This window comes from Malurus melanocephalus, unplaced genomic scaffold (assembly GCF_030028575.1).
Source record: "Malurus melanocephalus ecotype Western Australia unplaced genomic scaffold, MMel_1.1 scaffold_118, whole genome shotgun sequence".
In the NCBI taxonomy this organism is placed as follows: domain Eukaryota; kingdom Metazoa; phylum Chordata; class Aves; order Passeriformes; family Maluridae; genus Malurus; species Malurus melanocephalus.
In genome coordinates this window covers 1,075,833-1,087,597 of record NW_026623350.1, presented here as the reverse complement: position 1 = coordinate 1,087,597, position 11,765 = coordinate 1,075,833, and the positions used below count along the sequence as shown (strand labels likewise).

At 43.8% G+C, this 11,765-nt stretch overlaps 1 protein-coding gene across 4 annotated transcripts in view; it reads right to left on the bottom strand.

Annotated features, from left to right (window-relative positions):
• GRAMD4 (GRAM domain containing 4) overlaps positions 1–11,716 on the bottom strand; it is a 68,906-nt gene extending 57,190 nt beyond the window's left edge. Inside the window, exon 1 of one of the 4 annotated variants that reach the window (XM_057370080.1) lies at positions 11,583–11,716. In XM_057370080.1, the coding sequence (XP_057226063.1) occupies positions 11,583–11,611 (29 nt within the window). In that variant the 5' untranslated portion in view covers positions 11,612–11,716. Of the gene's footprint in view, positions 1–9,850; positions 9,873–10,529; positions 10,771–11,582 lie in introns of those variants that run through there. The other 3 variants (XM_057370079.1, XM_057370078.1, XM_057370081.1) reach the window with 3 other exon arrangements.
• Between the last annotated feature and the right edge of the window lie 49 nt (positions 11,717–11,765).

The window sequence follows — 11,765 nt, the reverse complement described above, 5'->3', positions numbered from 1 at the left end:
ACACCACGAAGCCTGTCAGGCTGTTAAGATGATCCAAACCCAATGACAGCAAATAGCAACCTGGCACACAGCTGATGAGCTTTCAGACTCAAAATAGATTTAAATTAACACAAAGATAGCAGGAGGGAGTTTAACAACAAAGTGAAGAAACCAAGGGAGAAGAAATAAGATTGTATCAGTCATCATTTCAATCAGACCAAACAAGTTAAAAGCCAGCTAGAGAATGGCATTTACATCTGCCTCTAAGGCTGGGACACGGGCCAGAATTAAACTACTTGATCTGACTTATTTATGCCAAGCTGACACTTCAGCTGGCACCCATAAAGGCCCAAAGGTCAAAGTACTTTGAGGCAGAGAGCCTCGTACAGGCAGTCTATCTCTCCAAGCATGGCTGGGGTGGGGAAGCACGGGGCAGGGAGCAATAGTCCCTGCACACACCCACCTGCCACCATAAAACCACTTCAGCTCTGCCCATTTCAAAGCTTCCTCAGTTCACAAAGCAGATTTCTGCAGAGATCCTACCRTTCTTCATGCAACCACTCCTGCAAAAATGGTGTGCTTCTCCAAGCCAAAGCCAGAGAGAAACCAGTGGTGCCTGATGTTAAAACTGAGAGGCCACACCAGCTGAATCCCAGAGACCACCCACAGACCTCCAAYAGACCTCATAATATTCCCTAAAGAATGTGGGGGATGGAGTATAGACGAAGGCAGAGAGCGACATTTTTGGCACTTCTGCCAGTTTCTTAACTGGGATTTCCTCCAGCTCTAACTTATTCTCAATTATTTAAATAATATTCACATTTTTAACTCCTGGAATTTTAAAATGCAAACCACAGTTTTCACTTTCCAAGAAGGATCCCCAAAGTTCAACTATAAGTCAGGCTCAAATTCCAGTAAACAGATATCTAGCCTTCTGTTTACACTACACATATGTTTTTACAGGTACAGTCTCTTGAAGTCACAGAAGCCTGGAATTCTGAGACTGTGCATTAATACCAGACATATACTCAAGATTGCAGAACATGATGGAACCACCAGCTAGCACTGAACTCACACTAACCTCTSATTTGTTTACATAATTGGCATAAGAGTTAAGTAAAAAAAAATTATACCACATTATTCTTGAATATTTTAGCGTCTCCAGAGCAAAATATGCTCAAATGCAAATTACAAAAACATCAAATTTGGTGAAGGGGAAAGAAACAAAGGAAAAKAAAGATTGTATCTTTGGATTTCTTTGTTGTAGACATCTGGAGCCTCCATCCAGCTGCAGGATCTAGGAAGACAGACTAAGCTTGAGCAGGGACTTGGATGTAACTGGGAGATTGCTGTAAACAACACCTAAGCCTTGGAAGATGAGTTGACAAGTAACAGGGACAGGCTGTCTTTAGGGTGAAAAGAAAAGCTGTAAATACACAATGAAGGGATAGTTCATCTCCTACTGATACTCCTGCCAGACCATTCTATTTRTTGGATAGTACAAAAGCTTCAGAAACTACATAGCTTTAATCAAGGACTGTTCTGGCTTTTAAATGCTGCACTCAACTTTGATGCCCCACAGCACACCAGGGGAATCAGGCTTTTCAACAGATGTATGGCAACAAGCAAAATAAAAACTACTCCCTACTAAAACCCCTTCTTCAGGAAGAGGCAAGCACACAATCCAGACACACGAAAGTAAGTTTTTCTGAATTGGAAGACTGTTTTCCCGTAAGGGTGAAGGTTTCTGAGTGCCCAGGAATCACAAATGATATTGGGATCAGAAAGCCAGGTCTCATTTGTATATGAGCAACACTAAGAATTTTGACCAAGAGCTCACATCGTACAGAAAAAAAGTCTTYGGATTTGGTAAATAGTTAACAAAGCTACAGAAGAGGTCAGACCACTGGCATTCTCACACAAGGGTGCACACTGGACTATAATCACATTGCTAATTATGACTGCATTTTGCACAACAACTTTTACTTTAAAAGTTGAATCTACTAGTCAGTCCTTATTTAGAAAAAAAAAAAAAATAAAAAAGCTATTCCAATTATCAACTTGTAAGAAAGAAAACCTGAATGCTTGTAGCTAATCTGCTTCAAGAGCTGGTGTCTGGTGTGTCCTCTGTGGTTCAGAAACATGAGCAATGCATCTGTTTCCTAAACACAGCTTCCCATCTCCCATTTCARATCATGAGCAATCTGTGGTCATTCAGTCATTTTCAAAGTCAAAACCTTTCCTAGTATTTCCAGTGTATATGCRTCTTTAACCAGCTTCTGTTCTGACTTTCACAAGAATGCAGAAATAACCCATAGCAACTAAATCACTGATCTTAAAAGTTTTTGAAAACATCACTCTGTGTAACTACCAACACTTGGTTCTGCTGGAGSTTTTGAAATGAGAAGTGAAAGCAAAAGAAGCAAGGAAACAGACACTTTTTTGTCTCAGCCTATGTAGTGTTTTCGAAACTCATCTAACACAACTGTTCAACGGTTAAACATGGACATGAAATCTTTTGTTCAATGAATATGGCCTGCCATACTTTCATATTAGCTCTCAGATGTTATTATGAACTTTTAGCCAGCTGAGAAGAAAGCCTCCTTCAGGGTTAAACAAACAGACATAGTTTCCTTCAGACAATAAAGAATACAAACTGCATGGASGGATTTGCCATGATTTAACAAAGACAATAAACTGCCACCAACAACAGACTAATGAGTCACAGACAACAGCTTAATACTTAAAKCTTATTGCTAAAGAAAAAACTATTCATGCGATTTCAAAGTCTTAACAAGTAAACACAAAATGAGTTTTGAATAGATCCCACAGGRTCTCAAATCAGGTTAGCTGTACGCACCCAAGTGAAATGCAAAGTTGACACTGGACACAGCCAGCTTGCACTGCACCAGGAAAACCAAACTGAAAATGTCTGTTATTGTTTCATAGTCAAAAAGCATATACCGTCCCTGCTCTCCTTTAACAGGGGACTGCAAGGGCCAGAGAGCTTCAAATTCTTTCATTCACAGACAAATTCAAACTGCTAAACAAAATCAGCTCCACATTCCTCCTGTAAAATATTCCACTAAATGGTATTTGTGCCTCATTTATTTTCAATGTGTTGCCACAGAGGGATAAGTGATCCAACATTAGACGAAATCTTTGTTGGAAGAACCCTCAAACTGGGGAAAGKCTGCTACTGGAAGAAACAGGAAAGAAGAAAAAAGCAGCTTTTCAAAAAGTGCATTTGCTGTAAAAATATTCCCTAATAGTTTTGTGGGGAAGTCAGAACTATCCCACTTCAGCTGGTTATTCATATGACTGAAAGTAAAACATTGAATGCATGTACAGTCATCAGTGTCCCATAAGCAACTCTGCCAGGGAGGGAGGGCAAAGTTTTCCAACAGAGGTCGAGATCCTTCTTAACTATCRAAAGCTGCTGTATTCAGAACATTTCTTCCAAACAGAAAAGAGCTTGCTCCAGACAATCTGGAAGAGAACATACTTTTCATTTCTGCAGTGTTTTGAAAACTCTTGACRTTAGTTTTAATTTACTGAAAGTTTCCAGGAAGCTCTTACATCGGAGGAAAATCTTGCAAGCGCAGCACCTTGCAGCAGCTGGCAGCTCTCTCAAAAGATCAACGTGTCCAACCACACACTCCATGGCTTGTTGGGAAGGGCATTCCTCATTGCACGACCACAGGTGACCTCACAGAGCTGCTGAGACCATGCAGGGTTTTACACAAAACSAAGTCGCACTACATTTTTGTACAAAAAGCAATCTTGGACACTTGGCAGTGTCTTTAGGGTTGCTTTGTAGATTAGCTTTTAAAAGGAGTGTGAGATCTTGGATAAAAGCTCTGCAGAAGTGCAAAGAATAATAAAMCTAATCTAATTGTAATAATGGCTGCAAATGGTTTAATGCTTTGAAAAGTCAGACTACCTAAAGAATGTATTTAGATAGATTGCCCTTTTTCCTGCTCYTTCCACTGGCACGATCTTTGCAAGGTGGTGCAAGACTTAATACTCCCCAGAGCTGGTTTTTACTCTTTTCTGATGTTCCCATCAATCCAAAGACACCCTAGACTTAGGGTAAGTCCCACAAGGATGCTTTGGATGTTTTGCTTCCCCAGGTCCCRCACATCATGGCTATCTTTGCTCCAGACAAAGAGGATGGCAGCTGCTGGGAACCAAAGATCTCAGCTAGAAACAGCAAGGCACATGCAGGCAAGTACTCTAGCACTGATCCCTGTCTCACAATGGAAAAGGTGAGCAAGAGAAAAGATGAAGAAAGCCTCAAACACAAAAATTAATTTAGAGATAGGATCATGGATGACAGATCATCTTGCAGCTTGATTTGAATCAGGTAAAAGTCGTGTTCATCAGGCGCCATGTAACTGCATGGAATGTCACATCAAAGGCACACAGCATCTCATCTTTGGGTGCTTAAAATGCTATCCTTTTTCCTGTTCCAACATGGTACCTTGTTGCAATAGTCATGCATTTTACAAAATGCTCAAGAGCCCAGGCTACTGTTCCCTTCACTCCCAGAATGGGGTTATAGACATTTTCAGACTGGTCTCTTCTCTGCTGTTAAGGTCTCTAAGGCTCAAATTGGACATTCCAGACAACTCAGAAAGGATAAACTCACCCATTTTCTGGTCCCACTACCACTAAAGTGTCTAGGGAAGCAGCTCTATCCAAAGCACATAACCATACAGTTCTCTGGATTCTGATCTGGAGTAAATCACAGTGAATTGCAGGGTTTAGACACCTTTTTAATCCTAACATAACCAGGTGGATCCCTGAAGCTGTACAACTACAGACACCACCTGCCTCTAAAAGACAACACAGAAAAAAAAAGATATCCTCATCAGACTTGTAACACAGCAGCATGGACTATGCAAGGTGAAGTCCACAAAAACCCTATACTTTACGAGATCCTTCTCCAGACACTTCATGTTTCCCCACCCCTGTGGCTGTGACACTGCTGAAAAACTGCTGACAGTCCAAAATCCACACACCTCTCTGTAGCCCTGTGACACTTCCCCAGGAATTACAACATGCTGTAACCTTGAGAGGTGCAGCAAGTTATTTTAAAGCACAGTTATTGTRCACACCTGGGAATGCAGAGAAGAAATTCAAAGAGAAGGAAAAATATGCAAACCATTTTCCAAATGGAGAAGGAATGTGGAGCCGCAGGTAGTAAAATACAGTGAGAGGCTGGAGGACTTTTTTCTGAAGGTACTAGTAGGTTAAAATTCTCTTAAGAAGTCCTTTTTCATACACATTTCTAATTTGAAGAAGTCACTTTTCAAAATTTAAGCTAATGATAAATTTCAGTTTATGAATTAAATTCATTCATTAAACCCTACCTTGAGCTTGTGTATCCTTCACTGAAAAATGTGGTACTAATTTTCAGTCTCTGAAAATTGGTTGGTTTCCAAATCAGTGAATTTGATGTGTTCTGTATGTAAGAAACCCTGATACCTGAAATGAATATTGAAGGRACAAGTGGCTTTTACACCAGGGTAAAATGCCAAGCATTAGTAATGCTAGATACTAATACAAACTGCTGATARTCCTGTCAAGAGGTCTGATAAGACAGTTTTAGCAGCTGGAAACTAATTGCACTCAGTCACTAATTGCATGTATGATGTCAGCATGAAGTGTGGTTTTGTTTTTTTGTTCTTTCTAACTAAGTTAAGTACAGACCTCTCATGTTGTGCAGTTACTTTTGGGGGGATAATAAGACTATTCGAAAGGTGCCTATCAACCATTGTATTTGGACACAGAGAAGGCAAGCAACTACCAACTGCCTTTTTCACATCATTTTTCTATATTCTTTAAGAACCTTCAAAAAAATCCCATCTTAACTCACTACACTACACATACACCCACCACTACCTTAACAGGAGGGGACACTTAACRGTCAAGAAATGAGTGTCCCCTCTCAAGGAGTTTGATGCAAAACCCCAGGATAAAGTGATGTTGTGTGCTTTATGCCTTTTTCTTGCTCTCTCCCTCCTGTCCACGGCCAGTGTTACCAGCATTACAATAACAGCTTTATTCTGCACCTAGAAGTGTTTACCTAAAAATAGAAACCCTGTTGACCTAAAAATAAAACCCCTGTTTACAAATTCTGTATTTGACATCAGCTACAGAATTACCCATCTACGCCCACAGCATCCAAACCTCCCTTGGTTTAGTCTACAGACAGCTGCTCACCTCCAGGCTCGCCTCCAGGGAATGCAGTAATGCAGAAGGTGCCACAGGGCAGGCAGGTCAGCCTCAACCGAGAACAAGGGGGGCTGCTGGAGAGCCAAACCAGCCCACAGCAAGAATGTGCCCTCACAAACGTAAKCACACATCCATTCTAAGCTGCAATGAGCTCTGCTTCAGACAGGAGTCTGTATCAACACACCCCAAAAACACGTCCCCATGTGACTCAGCATCCAATGATTACGCTTATTAGGCAAGCGTAGCCAGCAAACCTAGTCATAAATCCCTTAATCACAGGTCAAAAGAGTTGTCAAAGCCTGCACTGATGGGATCAGGAAAATGTGTTTGGAGCTTTTAAACAAGGAACATTGGCTCCTGTGGAAGAGCAAAAGTACTCAGAAGCTGCATCAGTGATTCGCAAAAAGTGACCTTTTGGACCTGCGTTCTAAAATAACACATGCAGAGTTTAGTTTAGTTTAGTTTAGTTCTTATTTTTAAAGCATACTGGGAAAAGTAAGGCTACAACAGGAGCATTGTGCCCCAGTTCTGAGGACCCCAGTACAAGAGACATATGGACATACTGGAGATAGTCCAGGAAGGGACTGGAGCATCTCTCCTGTGAGGAGAGGCTGAGAGAGATGGGACTGTTCAGCCTGGAGAAGGCTCAAGTGGAGGATTTTGGAAATGTATATAAACAACTGAAGGGAGGGTGCAGAGAGGACAGAGCCAGGCTCTGCTCAGTGGTGCCCAGTGACAGAAGCAGACAAAATGGGCACAAACTGAGACACAGGAAGTTGTCTCTGAACATCAGGGAACACTTTTGTTACTGTRGGGGTGACTGAGAATTTGCACAGRCTGCCCAGGAAGGTTGAGCAGTCACCACTCTTGGAGATCCTCAAAAGCCTTCTGGAGTTGTCCCTGAGCAACCTGCTTTAGGTGGCTCTGCTTGAGCCGGGGGCTGGATCACGTACCTCCAGAAGTCCCTTGCAACCTTAATCATTCCGCGGTTCTGTGAAATAAAAAGATGAGTTCTCTTCAATTACTGATGAGGCACCTCAAACAAGTTCTAAAGGAACACATCAAACTTCATGTAACGTGTATCTACAGAAGAAGCGTTCTTTATRGGCCATCACAAAAAACTTTCTGCCTTAACCTGGGATTTATATGAAGCTGCAACTAAACGGAATTTCAGTTTCTATTAAATTGCAGATGTAGTTTTAAAACCTGGAGACAATTTTAAGTATTCTCAAGGCATGTTTAGAGAATACTGCCAGTGGGKTTTTTTTCCTCATTACCACAGGCAAATATTAAATATATACAGTGACCCAAGATGCAAACAAAAAGGATTTTTCATTGCAAGTAAACAAGYTGTGAATCATTACCTTCCATTATTCTCAGAAGCAAAAAACCTGTATTTTCAATCATTTAAGCACCTCTGAAGAGCTGGTCTTGTAAGCCATGGAATTAAATTTACTGCTATCAGAGCATGCACCAGGAGAAAGGACTGGGTGTTCAAGAGAGAAAGGGCACTCCCACCCACAAATACAGTATTTCTGATTTGCATCTGATAACTGCTCTTCCAGTTTAGTCAAGACAAGAAGATTTACTCTGCAAATGAAACCGTACTATTAAGGTGAAGAAAAAACATCCAGAACTTACTCTCTCTGAAGACTGCAGAGCCTGTTAATATTTATGAAGTCTGAAGTAGCTTCAAAGACTCCTTACTTCATTTTCTTATGTCACAACAAAAAGCAGCACTAAGTCATTAAATTTTTAGGGGAGTTCACAACTAAACTGTAACTGTTTTAGTAAATTCTGACCTCTAGGAAGAGGCCTAATTTCTTTGGTTTGTGAGTGTGTGTCCTACAGCAATGGCAATGGACACAAGGTGCAAAGAGGAAACTTATATGTTCAAAATCTTCAAAGACCAAAACACAAAAAATCTCAAAACATCCAACATTATGACTGAAGCACTACATTTGTTGCATTTCTGTGCACAGATTATTTCATGGRTTGACCTGCCAGGTTAAGGGCAGTAGGCAGAGAAAATATCGGTTTTGAAAAACCCTGATCAAGCACTTACTTTCAAAAGCTTTCCCTCTGATCAAACTCYGTGTCATAAAAATAACACATTAGAGAAAGTGATCTCTCCTCCTAGCATTGATGTTGCCATGCAGATACTATTCAACTGAGAAAAATCCACACAGGAAAGAAGCAGAATCAGTCTTACAGGATAAAGCTAGAAAATTATGTATTTTATTTAGGCMTGGCACAGGTTTGGACAAGACAGCCTCCAAATCAAGATGACAGAATTTTCTGCACAAAATAYTGGAGTATTTTGGTAATAGCCAGGCTTTGAGGACTTTGCAGTTAGAGAGTACCACTGCTAAATCTGAAATACTGGGCGTAACGAGAGGGAGGGAGAGACTATGACAAACCATTGAATAGCTACATACCTATAACCAAAAAAAAATCAGTGAGGCATAAGTTGCCCTTGACTCAAACCTTCCTCAACTGTTTTTATTACCCAGACCAATAAAAAACAAAACATCAGAAAATGTGATCTATTACTCCCTAAATAAAAAAAATCATTCACTGTAAAATTGTTAATGTGACCATATGTTGCACAAAACACAYAGACTGGTGTTCAAGAATCCCTATGGACTTGGTGGTGATTCAGTTAAAAAGTAAAATCTGAATTTTCAGCAAATAAAATGGGAAGAAGAAATGGGATCTTTGTTATTCTTCCAACAGATCTGTCATCACTCTGGAAGTTAAACAGTTAATGTTTCTCCCTAGCTTTGAGGTCTGTGTATTAAGGATTGAATGAATACTCAAGTATTTAAATTAGGCTGAAGACACACCAAATATATGCAGTATCACATGTATGTACTTCACATGTACCACAATGTTTCATACCCAGGACCTGTACAGCAGCACTAATCACTTCCCAGATACTGCAAGGGTTCCCTTACCAAAAAAAAAGTATTCCTCTTGGGGTTTTTTTCYCCATGTCTCAAACCACACTGAATCTCTTCGGCATGAAATGCTGCCCCAGCCATTCATTTTTATAATGAATTTCTATTCCTGTAAGCTTTGAATATCACTCATGGGAAGAGAAGGGGTATGGCAAGGGAACAGTTTCTGCTGTAAATCACTGGGAATTAGTTTCCAGCTGGGAAGACAGCAACGCTGCCATCAGCCCCCTGATTTTGCCTCCTCAATTGGGAGCTCCCTTCTACCAGTCTCTCTGAAGCAGGGTGTCACAAAAGAGCAGAGCCAGGACACGCTTTTCCYAGTGCTGCCCTTAATTACTCCAACCCCCACAGGCACTGAATGTCAGGTCACCAGGGCACAGAGATGCTGGCAAGGCATCAGGCAGGAGGTCAAAGCCTGRGTGATGCCTTCACCCGGAGCAGAAGCCAAGGAGTGGCACATATACATCCCAACAGCAGCACCCTACCCCAGGCTGCCTGAGAGCCACCCCCTGACTAAGGACATGCAGAGCAGATCAGGTCTCAATAGTGCCACCATTAAATGAGAAAAAAAAAAAAAAACAAAAAAAAACCAAAACCAAACCGAACAGTCTGATACTTGAACTCAGGTTAGTCCCACCTACCACCGTCCAAAACCAGCTCCAAGAGCTTACCTGCAGAGCTGAATACATGGCATGGCTCAGCTTCAGCTCAGTCTGGCATCTCAACCCAAAACCACCTTTATTAGGGCAGGGAGATGAGCCAAACATTCTTGTGGCCACCATAAGAAAAACAGTGAAACATAACTCAGGCTTTCATGGAATTCTGCACAATTTGGTGTCATAACAACACCAGTTTTATATTTCACAAGTTTCAGAGCTAGTAGCTTAACTGTCAGCTTCAGAAGAACACAGATTGGGACTAAAAAAAGCCTTTTCTTTCTGAATAACTAGATATGGTATTTGATAACTAAATACGGTATTAAAAAAAGTAGCTGAGCTCATACTTCTAATTCTATGGAATTAAACTATTTATCACACATTAAAAGCAAAGGCAGGATACCGCTAGATACTGCGAAGCACAGGGACCTGAAAGCCCTACTTTATTAAATATTTCCTCTCCCCACCCACAGCTCAACCACCACTGGAAATGTGATRCCCGAGAAGTTGTCCATCATTCATTCCATAACTGCACAAGCTTAACAGCACCACATCTACTCATCCTAAACTCCTGACCTGCAGCAACAAGGCACGATACAAAAACATGACAAAAAGCTGTCACTTCCCCATTCGTGCACACAAGCCCAGCAATGTCCCAGAGAAACACACAGAGGGCCACAAAATATGTGCATACCTATTGACCTGTCTGAAGGAGTCCAGGCTGGCCGCCTGGATTGTAAAACAGCCGTTTACCATACCATCCTCTCTATCTCCTTGAAAGTAAGCTCTCCAGCAACATTCCTCTGCTTCTACTGCTCCAACACTCCCGTGCCTCATTGCTCCACACCAAGATGCATCCAGACACTGCGGGCTCTGAGGGATCAGTGCGTTGCTGGCTGCTATTTAACATGAACATGTGGCTAGCTCTGAAGGCAGYTAGGCTCAGCCACCGCTCAGCAGAACCTGCATTCCTATTGCTAAATCGGATGCCACCCAGTTGCCACCCCGGCCGGGGGCGGGAAGAGGCAAAGGAGGGTGTGACGCAGCTCGCACTGCTGCTCCCTCGCCAAGGGAGATCCCTGCACGCAGTTGGGAAACACCGCCGAGCAGAGCCAACGGCCGGGAGCGCGGCTCCGGCAAGGACCGGCCCCGGCAGCCGCCACASCGGCCCCGCCACAGCAACCGGGGGGCCCGCCTAGGTCGGGCTGCGTGTGCACACAACGATGTGACCTTTACCGAGTTCACCGCCGCCCCATGCGCTGTGTTTACTACAGCTGGTGCCTTCTGGCTGGTGGCGGTGATGCCACCGCCTGTCCCCGCAGCCCAGGGCGGCTCCTCGGAGCCGGAGGAGCGCGGGGACGGGAGGAGGGCCACTGCTCCGCCCGGGAAGCGGGGAGGGGACAGCCGGACACCCCCTGCGCGCACGGGGACCGTGTCCCGACTGCCGCAACGGCCCGGACAGCTGGGCCACCGGCCGAGGTCTCCGTTGGCTCCCGCTCAACCCCCCGGTCCGTCCCTTCCCCCCAGCCCCGAGAGACCCGAACAAAAGGGAACGGAAGCACCAAGAGACAGTAACCCCCTCCCGAGGGTCCCCGTCCGGGGRTGGCGAAGGGCACCGCACCCCGCACACAACCCTGCCCGGGGGTGGTGGCGCCGGGCTAGTGTGTAAAGGTACGGACATCCAAAACAACAAAAAAAACATTAATGATTGCTGTTATTCCCCCGTGACGGCCGGCACGGCACTCACCCTGCTCGGAAATCGGAGCAAACTCTCATTCACGCTCCCCGCCGTGCCCAGGCCGCCGGAGCCAGGCGACGCCCCGAGAGCCGCCGGCCGCTGCTCTGGGCCGGGCCGGGCGCCGCCGGGGCCGGGCGCGCCCGCTCAGCCCGGACAAAGCGCGGCGTCGCTGGGGGCGAGGCGGCAGCAGGT